This window comes from Rhinoderma darwinii, chromosome 2 (genome assembly GCF_050947455.1).
Source record: "Rhinoderma darwinii isolate aRhiDar2 chromosome 2, aRhiDar2.hap1, whole genome shotgun sequence".
NCBI lineage: Eukaryota > Metazoa > Chordata > Amphibia > Anura > Rhinodermatidae > Rhinoderma > Rhinoderma darwinii.
The window spans coordinates 305228497-305242830 of NC_134688.1; the positions used below are offsets into that span (position 1 = coordinate 305228497).

The window sequence follows — 14334 nt, forward strand, 5'->3', positions numbered from 1 at the left end:
CCGCCTGGAACCGCGCACCGAATTTTGAGGCAGATTTTGACCTGCCCACACTATCTTGCCGCGTTTTTTGCCCACGGCGATTGAGGACAGCAGACAAAAAACGCAGGGAAAAATGCATTTTCTGCCTCCCATTGATTTCGATGGGAGGTCAGAGGTGGAACCGCGACAAGAAAGGACGTGCTGCTTTTTCTTTTTTCCGCGACTGGCTCCCATTGATTTCAGATTAAATCAATGGGAGGCGGTTTTGGAAGTTGTTTGGTGCTGATTCTGACGCAGTGTCCGAGTCAATATCAAGGGCCAAAAACTCTGTGAACTGGGCCTTATTGTTAGGGCTTATTCAGACCAACGTGTAATACGTCCGTGCAATGCGCGTGCTTTTTACGCGCCTCTCACGGACCTGTGTTAGTCTATGGGGCCGTGCGGACTGTCAGTAATTTTCACGCAGCGTGTGTCCGTGTGTCCGCTGCGTAAAACTCACGACATGTCCTATATTTGTGCATTGTTCGAGCATCACGCACCCATTGAAGTCAATGGGTGCGTGAAAATCACGCCCAGCACTTCCGCAGCCGTATGAACTATGAATGAAAACAGAAATGCACCACGTGCTACAAACATACAAACAGAGTGTCATAATGATGGCGGCTGCGCGAAAATCACGCAGCCGCGCATCATACGCTGCTGACACACGGAGCTGTTATGGACCTTTTGCATGCGCAAAACGCCACGTTTTTGCGCGCGCAAATAGCACACGCTCGCGTAAATCCGGCCTTAGGGTAGGAACACACTAGGCATGAACACTGCGGATTTTATGCAACACATTTTATTGTGGAAAATCCGCAGCGTATTACAGTCGCAGCCGAGTGGATGAGATATGAACAAATCTCATCCACACGCTGCAAAAAATAATGGACCTGCAGTGTGGCTTTTGGCTTTTTAAGCCGCAGCATGTCAATGTATTCTGTGGGATCGCTGCTCCTCTGTTGCGGAAATGCTGCGGTTCTGCCGCAAAAATCACAAATGAGAAAAAATAAAAAGGCACTTTTTTAAATTTATAAAAAAGTTTAGACATACCCCGGCCGTAGTCCTGGTGACGCGATCCTCTATTCTTAGTGCAGCTCGGCCTCCTGTCATGACGTTTCATCCCATGTGACCGCTGCAGCGGTCACATGGTCTACAGCGTCATCCCAGGAGGCGGGGCTACGTTCAGAAGAGAGAGATGCGTCGCCAGGACTACGGCCGGGGCAAGTCTAAACTTTTTTTTCCCTGCAGGATTCCCGCAGCGGACACGCCTCACGAAACCTGCGCCACTATTTGGTGCGGTTTTGCTGGCAGAATTCCCTGCGGCTACCGGGGCGGATAAGCTGTGTAGTTTTACTCAGCATATCCGCCTAGTGTGTCCCTTATGATGTCGCTCCTGGAGCTGCTGCCGGTCTCTAAATAGGTCCAGTAGAATTTGGAATTATTTTTTTTTGTGAACCAGCTTAAAAAAATCCAAAACTTTTGTGTTAGGGCCTGTTCACATCACCGTTCGCTTCCGCTCCGGGGTTCCGTCTGAGGTTTCTGTCGGGTGAACCCCGCAACGGAAAGTGAAAGTGACAGCACAGCTTCCGTCACCATTAGCGCAGTCGACTACGCTATTGATTCCGTCCGAAAACCAGCCAGAATGGTGACGAACGGAAACCATTAGCGATGTTTCCGTCACCATTGAGATCAATGGTGACTGAAACGGAAGCTGTGCTATCACTTTCCGTTGCGGGGTTCACCCGAGGGAAACCTCAGACGGAACCCCGGAACGGAAGCGAACGGTGATGTGAACAGGCCCTAACACAAAAGTTTTGGATTTTTTTAAGCTGGTTCACAAAAAAAAAATAATTCCAAATTCTACTGGACCAATTGCCTATTTAGAGACCGGCAGCAGCTCCAGGAGCGACATCATAAGGGACACACTAGGCGGATATGCTGAGTAAAACTACACAGCTTATCCGCCCCGGTAGCCGCAGGGAATTCTGCCAGCAAAACCGCACCAAATAGTGGCGCAGGTTTCGTGAGGCGTGTCCGCTGCGGGAATCCTGCAGGGGAAAAAAAGTTTAGACTTGCCCCGGCCGTAGTTTGGGTGACTCTCTCTTCTGAACGTAGCCCCGCCTCCTGGGATGACGCTGTAGACCATGTGACCGCTGCAGCAGTCACATGGGATGAAACGTCATGACAGGAGGCGGGGCTGCGCTAAGAATAGAGGATCGCGTCACCAGGACTACGGCCGGGGGAAGTCTAAACTTTATCAATTTAAAAAAGTACCTTGTGATTTTTGCGGCAGAACCGCAGCATTTCCGCAACAGAGGAGCAGCGATCCCACAGAATAAATTGACATGCTGCGGCTTAAAAAGCCAAAAGCCACACTGCAGGTCCATTTTTTTTTTTGCAGCGTGTGGATGAGATTTGTTCAAATCTCATCCACTCTGCTGCGACTGTAATACGCTGCGGATTATCCACAATAAAATGTGTTGCATAAAATCCGCAGCGTTCATGCCTAGTGCGTTCCTACCCTAAGGCCGGATTTACACAAGCGTGTGCTTTTTGCGCGCGCAAAAAACGTGGCATTTTGCGCATGCAAAAGGTCCATAACAGCTCGGTGTGTCAGCAGCGTATGATGCGTGGCTGCGTGATTTTCGCGCAGCCGCCATCATTATGACACTCTGTTTGTATGTTTGTAGCACGTGGTGCTTTTCTGTTTTCATTCATAGTTTATACGGCTGCGCAAGTGCTGGGCGTGATTTTCACGCACCCATTGACTTCATTGGGTGTGTGATGCGCGAACAATGCACAAATATCGGACATGTCGTGAGTTTTACGCAGCGGACACACGGACACACGCTGCGTGAAAATCACTGACCATCTGCACGACCCCATAGAGTAACACAGGTCCGTGCGAGGCGAGTGAAAATCACGCGCGTTGCACGGATGTATTAAAAACGGGACCCTTTGCAGGGGCCCGTTTTTTTTTACCAAAGACAAGTCGCAGCAGTGGCCGGGCCCCCCTTTCAATTAGGTTTGGCCGGGCCCCTCACACCACTACCCCTAATACCCCCCTGATGGCGGCCCTGCTTCTGACAGTGCAGATCTGTGACGTCACTCACAGGTCCTGCATCGTGTCGGCCACATCGGCACCAGAGGCTACAGTTGATTCTGCAGCAGCATCAGCGTTTGCAGGTAAGATCGACTTACTGCTCAATACTGTCAAATGCTCACACACTTGTAGTGGCGATACACAGAAGGCTGTACCTGCCTTTGAACTGCCACTTCAAGTGTGTCAGCGTTCGACAGTATTGAGCAGCGTGAGCAATGAAGGGGAAGCAGCACTAGCACCGCGACCTCTTTAAAGCAGCTGATCGGCGGAGGTGCAGAGACTCCCACCGACCAGATATTGATTGTCCTGAGGATAAGCCATCAATTTTCTCTCTCCGGAAAACCCCTTCATATTGTTCCTTTTGGTTTTCCAAACCCTATTGGAATCACTGTAAGGCTACATTCAGACAAGCGTATCTGTTTTGCTCTCGTAAAAAAAGTTGCATTTTTCCTACGTTTATTGTCTGTTTGCATTGCGTATTGGTATCCGTGTGCTTTTGTGTGGCCTGCGTTTTATTACGTCCGTGCAAGCACTTAAGTTTTGTTTTTTTACATTTATTGCTTTTCTATGTATGTAATGCATGAAACATGGACAGCACACGGATGTCGGCCGTGTGCTGTCCGTGGTTTTCATGCACCCATAGACTTCAATGGACGACTAGGTGCGTGAACACGCACACCAATATGGGACATGCAGTGAGTTTCACACACTGCAGGAAAAATAACGCATGTGTGAATGGTCCCATTGAATTGCATGGGTCAGTGTGCTGTGAGGTATTTTCAACGCACAGCACACGGACAAGTATTACGCTCGTCTGGATGAGCCCTTAGATGTTAGGCCTTTGTCTCTACTGATCCCTTATCTTAGCTCCTATCAGATCACTAATCTTTGGATATATATCTATATTAATGTATCTAGAATGTAAAGAAGAACAGTCTGAACTGTTTTCTTATGATGAACCATGCTTTTCTAATATCTCTTATCATTATAGACAGTATATCTACTGGTTTGTCCTCCTCAAATATACAGTTAACCCCTTACTGAGAGAGGAGATATTAAAGGCTATATACACCTTTGTAGGCAAAACATTTTTTTATTAATAAATGAATGGATTTTGTGTTTTTAACAAACTTTCAACTTGACTTTTATTAAAAATAATTTTTACTTTTTAAGATCTAATTTCTGTGTATCCTGTATCGTTCTGTCTCATCAGATTCCGTCAGTTCAGCTGAACTGACCGCTCGGCACAGAGCGGGTCCTCCGTGTCCCTGACACACAGGATCCAGCTTATAAGGTGTCTCTGACACAAAGCATCCAGCTAATAACGATCACATCTTAGTACATACCTTTGTTGTGATCAATATTAGCTGGATCCTGTGTGTCAGAGATACGCAGGACCTGCTCTCAGCGGAGCCATCAGTCCAGCTGAACTGAGCTTTTTATGTAAACGAGATACAGTGAAGGAAATAAGTATTTGATCCCTTGCTGATGTTGTAAGTTTGCCCACTGTCAAAGACCTGAACAGTCTAGAATTTTTAGGCTAGGTTAATTTTACCAGTGAGAGATAGATTATATATAAAAAAAAAAAAAAAAAAAAAACACATCGTCAAAATTATATATATTTTTTTGCATTGTGCACAGAGAAATAAGTATTTGATCCCTTTGGCAAACAAGACTTAATACTTGGTGCCAAAACCCTTGTTGGCAAGCACAGCAGTCAGACATTTTTTTTTGTAGTTGATGATGAGGTTTGCACACATGTTAGATGGAATTTTGGCCCACTCCTCTTTGCAGATCATCTGTAAATCATTAAGATTTCGAGGCTGTCGCTTGGCAACTCGGATCTTCAGCTCCCTCCATAAGTTTTCGATTGGATTAAGGTCTGGAGACTGGCTACGCCACTCCATGACCTTAATGTGCTTCTTTTTGAGCCACTCCTTTGTTGCCTTGGCTGTATGTTTCGGGTCATTGTTGTGCTGGAAGACCCAGCCACGAGCCATTTTTAATGTCCTGGTGGAGGGAAGGAGGTTGTCACTCAGGATTTGACGGTACATGGCTCCATCCATTCTCCCATTGATGCGGTGAAGTAGTCCTGTGCCCTTAGCAGAGAAACACCCCCAAAACATAATGTTTCCACCTCCATGCTTGACAGTGGGGACGGTGTTCTTTGGGTCATAGGCAGCATTTCTCTTCCTCCAAACACGGCAAGTTGAGTTAATGCCAAAGAGCTCAATTTTAGTCTCCTCAGACCACAGCACCTTCTCCCAATCACTCTCAGAATCATCCAGATGTTCATTTGCAAACTTCAGACGGGCCTGCACATGTGCCTTCGCGAGCAGGGGGACCTTGCGGGCACTGCAGTATTTTAATCCATTACGGCGTAATGTGTTACCAATGGTTTTCTTGGTGACTGTGGTCCCAGCTGCCTTGAGATCATTAACAAGTTCCCCCCGTGTAGTTTTCGGCTGAGCTCTCACCTTCCTCAGGATCAAGGATACCCCACGAGGTGAGATTTTGCATGGAGCCCCAGATCGATGTCGATTGACAGTCATTTTGTATGTCTTCCATTTTTTCTTACTATTGCACCAACAGTTGTCTCCTTCTCACCCAGCGTCTTATTTATGGTTTTGTAGCCCATTCCAGCCTTGTGCAGGTCTATGATCTTGTCCCTGACATCCTTAGAAAGCTCTTTGGTCTTGCCCATGTTGTAGAGGTTAGAGTCAGACTGATTAATTGAGTCTGTGGACAGGAGTCTTTTATATAGGTGACCATGTAAGACAGCTGTCTTTAATGCAGGCACCAAGTTGATTTGGAGCGTGTAACTGGTCTGGAGGAGGCTGAACTCTTAATGGTTGGTAGGGGATCAAATACTTATTTCTCAGTGCACAATGCAAATAAATATATATAATTTTGACAATGTTTTTTTTTTTTTTTTGTTTATATAATCTATCTCTCACTGGTAAAATTAACCTAGCCTAAAAATTCTAGACTGTTCATGACTTTGAAAGTTGGCAAACTTACAAAATCAGCAAGGGATCAAATACTTATTTCCTTCACTGTACATAGAAGCTGTATCTTTAAAAAGTTATTTTATTTATTTTTAATAAAAGTCAATTAAAATGTTGGTCAAAAGCAGAAAATACATTCATTTAATAAAATAATTGCTTACAAATCATGGCCTATTAATTCTCTATCAAGGGATATATTAGTAAAACTCTGTTCACACTTCGTTTTTGTATATGATGGACTTTTCCCCCACGTATGCCACTGTATAGCAACACGGTGGCATAAGTTGGCCACTGGCTTCAATGTAAAAAAAAAAAAGCATTCCGCGTTGTATAAGCTTTTCTACGACGGCCCACAGTATAGTAATGCACAGTCTGCTATGCTTAAAAGATAAAAATTAAAGGTATCCTGTCACAGGCCAAAAGGATACTCTTGAGTGAAAGGGAAACTATGACTACGTCGCCAGGAGCCTTCCCGGTGAATACGCCAACGTGCTCACGTAACGAGATGTGAACAGAGCCTATATACCTCATAAAATCTCAGACTGCCATTTCTCACTAGCATATTCCCATCCTTTCCTCGCTCCATAAAAATTAATACTATTAATACTTGAAGCACTAAGCAAAAAATAAAAATAAAGTTGTCGTAGGGGGAACAAGAATACTGGGGAAACTGACCATTTTCAATAGGTAAACCCCCGTTTTTTACCATAATAGATAGTGGTTAATCTCTTCATTTTTCTAGTTCCTGCTTTATCTTATTTATCACCTAGGTAAAGTTTAATTTTTAAGTAGAATTCTGATTTCTAGGGTACCAAAGTCCCAAATATAAAATCTTCTGCTACTGACATTCTGACATTATCTGACTTTGTCAGAATCAAGGAAAAATACTTCACATTTTTTCATATTAACCCCTTAGCGACTATCCACGTACACGTATTTAGCAGCTCTTAAGTGGAAGTATGTCACGGGCTCACAGGCTGAGCGCGCTCCATACTTGGCGGATAACGGCTGATGTACAGCCAACACCTGCAACAGGCGGAATCAAAGATCACTTTGATTTTGCCTGTTTAACACCTTAAATGCAGTGGTCAATCATGACCGCAGCATTTAAATAGTTAGACTCATGGGGGTAGCCCCCTTCGACGTGCTGTTGCCCCTCCACGATGCGATCGCGAGTGTCGATGGTAGTCATGGCAGCCTGGGGGCCTAGTGAAGGCCCCCAGGTCTGCCATCTTTGTACTCCTTTGAATCCCTTCCTCCGGCAGGGCTTTAAAGGAGACTGTCAGTATAGCGATCTACTGCAATACATTAGTATTGCAGTATATCATGCAAGCGATCCAATGATCGCTGGTTCAAGTCTCCTAGGGACTGAAAATATAGCATTGTTTAACGCCGTAAAACAAAAATATATATAAAACTGCTGTTTTTTTGGTCAACTTAGCTTTCCAAAAAAATTTATCAAAAAGTCGCATGTACCTCAATATGGTATCGGTAAGAACTACAGCACGCATCACAAAAAATAAGAGCTCACACCGCTCAATTGACAAAAAAGTTATGGCCGTGAGAATTTGGCGACACAAAACAATTTTTTTTTCTTTTCAGAAAATAGTTTTTTTCTCTAAAAGTGGTAAAATATAAAAAATTTGTATCGCCATAATTGTATAAACCCGTAGAATAAGATGATCGTTTTTACCGCCTGATGGACGCCATAGAGACAAAAAAAAAATAGCGTAATTGTTGGTTTTTGCCCATTTCACCCCACTAATATTTTTATTCAGCTTCCCATTACATTATATGGTAAATAAGTGGTGCCATGAAAAACTACAACTTGTCCTGCAAAAAACAAGCCCCCATACGGCTATGTCGACGAAAAAAGTTATGGCTTTTGAAAGGAGGGGAGGAAAAAACTAAAATAATAAAACGAGGATTAGCCGTGTTCTTAAGTGGTTAATCTTGAAACCTTAAACTCCAAAATCAATAATAACTTCCAGTACATTCTATAAGGAAGCACCTGAGTCATCAAGATTCAATATCACGTTGTAAGCAAAAAAATATATTTTTGGCTTGGTAATTCCGATTTTGGATTCACCTTAGTATCCCTTATATATTTCACGAGAGGTTCGGTAACCATGTTGGGACAACGGGGTGAAAGGAGACACCCTGTCGCGACGCTGGAGCAAGATATATTCTTAAGTTACATTAGATGCCACTACATGTGCTTTGGATTAGCATACAGTACATATATCTAAATATGTTTATAATATTCCCATTAAAACCCATCCTATCCATTGCGGTAAACAACCAAGACCAGGTGACATTATCAAATGCCTTTACCACATCCACAGCAGTAATGATTTTCCCTTTAGCTTCCGCTTTAATTTTTGACCAATCCAGGATAGAGAGAACTTTTCTTAGTTTTCTTGCATCCAGTCTGCCTTTAATAAATCCGGTCTGTGATAGAATGGAGTAACCTTGAATAGCATAAGCTTTGCCAAATTTCTTTGAAAGATACTTCACATCTTGATTCAACCAATATTGGTCAATGTGGCCTTGGCATCAATGGGTCCTTTGCCTTTATTCAATATCACCTTAATAAAAGCCTGTTTCCCTGTTCTCAAATTTCTACCCAAGAAAATCCTATAATTAAAAATGGAAACCATTGAATTTGGCAACTCCGGGAGAAGTGTAATGTTAGGGTATGTGCACACGTAGTGTTTTCAGGCGTATTTCGGGGTGTTTACACCTTGTAAAACACCTGAAAAAACTGAAGCAGAAGGCCTCCAAACATCTGCCCATTGATTTCTATGGGAAACACGGCGTTCTGTTCCGACAGGGCGTTTTTTTTACGTCTCATTTTCAAAAAACGGCGCGTAAAAAGACTCCTGCGAAAAAGAAGTGCATTTTTCATTTACTCTATAGAAAAACAACTGCGTATTTTCAGACGTTTTTGGTTAAGTGTGTGAACATACCCTTAAGCTTAATTCTGCTTGTTTTTTTGGACCTATTTGCTCCTCTTTACAAGCTTTACGGACATCTTCTTGGCTTCTACCTTTTTCCCATTGACTGACATGTTTTTAAAAATGTGACATCAATCTTTTTGTTTGTAATACATTTCCCTTACATCTCCCCTGTGTTTAAATCTATTTCTGATACTCCTTTTTTTTTTTTTTTTTTATAGGTTCTCTCACTCTCCGCACCAGCATCTCGTACCGTAACTGCAGCACTTACTGTGTTTTGCAGAAAGTATGCCTGGCCTGCATGTAACACTCTAATTGTCCCAGTTTTGGCTAAAGCTGTGACAGGTAACCAACAAAATTGAGTTACAGCTCATGCATGTGTCCATATTAGGGCTCTGTACAAGCTCTGATTTGTAGGAAGCTGTAAACTGGTACCCATAAACGGCATGTATCTGTTTTCATATGGAGGAATACAGATGTTCTTTCTGTTAGATTTATAGTAATATGAAAAAGTGGCATTGGATGCCATATTTCAGAGCTGTCCTCGTATTTGGTATCCCCATAACAGTAACAAACCATACAATAAAGTTGGCTATAATGGGACAAACATGCAGCCTCCAAAAGATGAGCAGAGCTGACAGAAGCCGAAGAAGCACATTGCTTGTCTCGGTTCGGATCACAGCATTCAGACCCCGTCGTATATTGATGACAAATACTAGCGATATACCATCACTGTCCTTAGTGAGATAAACCATTTAAGGCGTTACATTAACCTACTGTTGCTGACACTTTTTTTTTTTTTTTCTTTCCCTTGTCTGATATGCAATAGAGTATGTAGATGCAGATTTTCTCTGCCGAATGATATCTGAATGCCTGGGGTATCATGAACTACATCTGTGCTTTGAGTAAGTGTAATCTTTAAAATGCAACTATTCTTTACTTTTGAAACGATAGCAGGAGTTTATAGAAATTTGCTTTTCAACATGCTTGCATAAAAACATCCTGCATCCAACAACTTTTTCTACTCCACGCCTGTTGTTGTGGTTCCAATGCTGCACATCAGATGTTATGTATATCAATGAAAAGATCAGTAAACAGTAGCCAGTAAAAGCATTTGCATAGTCAAACGTGGCAGAAGATTCTGGGTACTGCAGTGAAAATAATATTTTTAAGTTTCTTTTTGTCATTTGGTCAATATTTCTATTTCCTCTTTTCTACTGAATTAAATTACTATGACTTAGGCTGCATTCACATCTGCGTCAGGGCGCCGTTCTGATGTTCCATCAGAGCTTTGCGTCGGAACGGAGCCCTGACTGACACAAACGGAAACCAGATGGTTCCATCACAATTGATTTGAATGGTGACGGATCCGGTTTTAAATTTGTCTCCGTTGTGCAGGGGTTCCGTCGTTTTGACGGAATGAATACCGTAGTCGACTTCGCTATTGATTCCGTCAGAATGACGGAACCCCTGTACAACGGAGACAAACGAAAACCATTTGCACCGGATCCGTCACATTTGAAGTCAATGGTGATGGAAACGGAAAGCTCTGATGGAACATCGGAACGGAGCCCTGACGCAGATGTGAACGCAGCCTAAAATCTATTCTACCCTGCTTTCTTTTAAAAGCTTTTTTGCGTATTCTCTTATACTTGTTACCTGCCTTTTGAATACCATGTTGATAAAACGGTACGACAAAAGCAGCAAACCGGATGGGAAGCAATTTGCTTATAAATAATTTAAAGAGGCTCTGTCACCAGATTTTGCAACCCCGATCTGCTATTTCAGCAGATCGGCGCTGCAATGTAGATTACAGTAACGTTTTTATTTTAAAAAAAACGAGCATTTTTGGCCAAGTTATGACCATTTTTGTATTTATGCAAATGAGGTTTGCAAAAGTACAACTGGGCGTGTTTAAAAGTAAAAGTCCAACTGGGCGTGTATTATGTGCGTACATCGGGGCGTTTTTACTACTTTTACTAGCTGGCCGTTCTGAAGTATCATCCACTTCTCTTCACAACGCCCAGCTTCTGGCAGATCACGCTGTGACGTCACTTCCCCAGGTCCTGCATCGTGTCAGACGAGCGAGGACACATCGGCACCAGAGGCTACAGTTGATTCTGCAGCAGCATCAGCGTTTGCAGGTAAGTAGCTACATCGACTTACCTGCAAACGCTGATGCTGCTGCAGAATCAACTGTAGCCTCTGGTGCCGATGTGTCCTCGCTCGTCTGACACGATGCAGGACCTGTGAGTGACGTCACAGCGTGATCTCTCGAGAACACGCTGTGTGTCTGCACTGCCAGAAGCTGGGCGTTCTGAAGAGAAGTGGATGATACTTCTCGTCAGAATGCCCAGCTAGTAAAAGAAGTAAAAACGCCCCGATGTACGTACATAATACACGCCCAGTTGTACTTTTGCAAGCCTTATTTGCATAAATACAAAAATGGTCATAACTTGGCCAAAAATGCTCGTTTTTTAAAAATAACGTTACTCTTATCTCCATTGCAGCGCCGATCTGCTGCAATAGCAGATAGGGGTTGCAAAATCTGGTGACAGAGCCTCTTTAATGCCGCATCCCTGCACCTCAGCCTTTGTGGAGAGCAGAGATGGAACACTGTAGCAAAGCAGTTTTGGATCCCTTGTCAAGGAAGTTCTCTCTTATCTGCAGGTGCACCTATTCTATAGCATAGGTAATCTGTCTGTGTATATTAGACAGCTGCCCCCTGCACCAGTTGCAGCCCCGGGAGCACTGATTTAGGACTGCTTTATTGAAACCTTGAGCTTGGATTTGGTTGGTGTCAGGCGGTTCGCCATATTGATGTGTGCTCGTAGTCAACGAGTTTCATAAAGAAAACCCTGTTTAAAAAAGAAACCGGCATGGCTATCAGCTGATCGCCGCCAATCAGGCTTTTCTAACTTCTGACAATCATTTCCCCTGCAGTATGTACTTTTGACATACATTTGGGTAATATGCATTGTGTACTGCATTTTTTTTTTTTTTTAATTGTATTACAAAAAGCATAGTCGATCTTGCAAAACAAAAAAACATACATATATACTGTTTTGCTTTGTTTTGTTTTTTTTTTGCAATGGGAGTTAACAAGCAACATATGCAACTTTATGTCATAGTTACCTACATCGGAAATATACATTTAGCATATATGTTTATGTAGAACAAAAAATTCCCCGAACTTTTGAATGAGGATATTCTTTCAATATGCAAAGGAGAAAGGGGGAAAGGAATAGCTTGATGATTGAGCTTGATTAACATATGTACTCTGTCGTATTTTTTTTTACAGACCAATCTTTAAGATACCATGCTCTGAAGTGTCCGTCAGGGTCCTGCACGTGCTGGTCGATAAAAAGGTATGGGGCTATATGGTGAAATAACAATAGTGCTTGCCCAATCTAAACTGGAAATCAGAATAATTGTCTGATATATTCAGGTGAATTCTTTGCATGGGTATAGACATTTACGTCAAATATTAATAGACAGCCACTTTGTTTTTGTGAAATGTTAACAGGTGTCCTTAGTCTGAAACCATTAGGGTGCCTATACTTGCAACATTTGTGCTGTGGTAGTGTGCTTCACGACAGAATTATATGGGAAAACCGCCCGCGTATATTCAGCTTTGGTAAATCTATACATGGAGAACTTTATGAGGTTGACAATTACTGTCAGTCTCTTAGTACTCACATCATTGTACAAAACCAATAAATAGAGCATTTATAACCACTTGTAGATTTATTTTTATTTTTTTGCCAACAACCCCTGGTCATCTGTAGAAATGCATTTTCTTGTACTGGTTATAATTGCAGCTGATACACAAGCTGCTTGACTTCAAGTTGTTTCTCCTGCCTATGGTTGTGGTTGCGGAACTGGAGTTAGAAGAAATACAGTCTGAACTGATTAAATTAATGTATAACTGCTCGTTTTATTTTCCATGTGGGACAAACAGCATAACTGTTATATCTTTTTTTTCTATTTCAGGAGAAATTAAGTCAATCAGAGTTTGACCGCATGGTTAACCACCTAGGTCATGCTGCAGAGAACTTCTCCAAGTCTATGGCATTTTCCAAATTACTATTGGTTCTTATGACGAGTAATATGAACTTGGTGAGACCTTTATTTCCTATTTAGTTACAGGGCAAGTAAAAAAATATCTTTATTGAAAATATCATGCAGAGAAGTGTGAAATGTAATAATTTAAGACCTCCAGCAGAAACACATTTCCATCCTGATTGTCTATACAACTCTGAACTTCTTTTATGTATATTTTAGCCCCCTAAAATCAAGTTTTTTCCTTCCTTCCGTTTACAATGCCGGATCCCTCAGGATGGAATAGCGTAGTCTCCTACACTATTCCATCCTTCAAAAAAAATTGTATACAAGCCCAACAGAGGCCAAAAGCACACTTTTTTTTTTTTTTTTTGTTCTATATCGGGTTAATGGAGCCCTATGGATAAGTTTAGCATGTACTTCGGAAAGCCTTCATACATGCTAATCATAGGGCAGAAACTCGCTTCCCTGCAGTTAAGCCTCATGTCTTCTTCTAATCAGACGGCATATATTTCACCCCGCATTCTTTTCTGCTTGGCTATTGTTTCCGTGATGCCTCAGTACATCACATGGGCAGATACAGCCAGTACCATCTCTGCCTTCTGGGAGGACAGTGTGATCACACTTATCTCAATATTCTCCTAAATAAGCTTTTAAGTCTATAGACAGGTAGTCTGAACAGTGATCTTCTTCATTATAACTGTGTGACAGGAGCCTGTATAATCATCAGCAGTAACTGTGATAGGAGATTGTATCCCTTCCCCCTTCTGAAGAACCTGTGTGAAACAGTCCATGTAATCTCATCATAAAGAAGTTCCCAATGGCAAGTAGAAAAAGTGTGTCACCGAAGCCTGATTCAGACTCTTGGTCTGCGACGGACCCTTGTGATATTTAGCGATAGAAACAGAAGAGACTGACACATGGAGTGCCTTAAAAGGGGTTTTCTGGGACCAATTAACTATTTTCAAACTATTTTAAAGGTGTATTCAATGCACTTTGCAATATACTTGCATTTATGTCACTTGATGTCTCGCACTTAAATTCGAACTTCCGCCGTTGTTCCACACATCATCTTTCATTTCCCTCTTCCGGTAGACGATATACTGACACTTCATTCTTGATGTCACTGTACACTGGAGGGGGGGCTCCCGGATCCCCTGTCTTATCCTTCTCTGAGCATGCA

At 42.5% G+C, this 14334-nt stretch overlaps 1 protein-coding gene across 2 annotated transcripts in view; it reads left to right on the forward strand.

The window, feature by feature from the left end:
* The window catches only part of FANCE (FA complementation group E), a 62718-nt gene that overhangs the window by 35936 nt on the left and 12448 nt on the right, over nt 1-14334 (forward strand). For both annotated transcript variants that reach the window (XM_075850618.1, XM_075850619.1), the window contains exons 7-10: nt 9311-9434; nt 9919-9994; nt 12391-12457; nt 13083-13208. In XM_075850618.1, coding sequence (XP_075706733.1) covers nt 9311-9434; nt 9919-9994; nt 12391-12457; nt 13083-13208 — 393 coding nt within the window. The remainder of the gene's footprint in view (nt 1-9310; nt 9435-9918; nt 9995-12390; nt 12458-13082; nt 13209-14334) is intronic.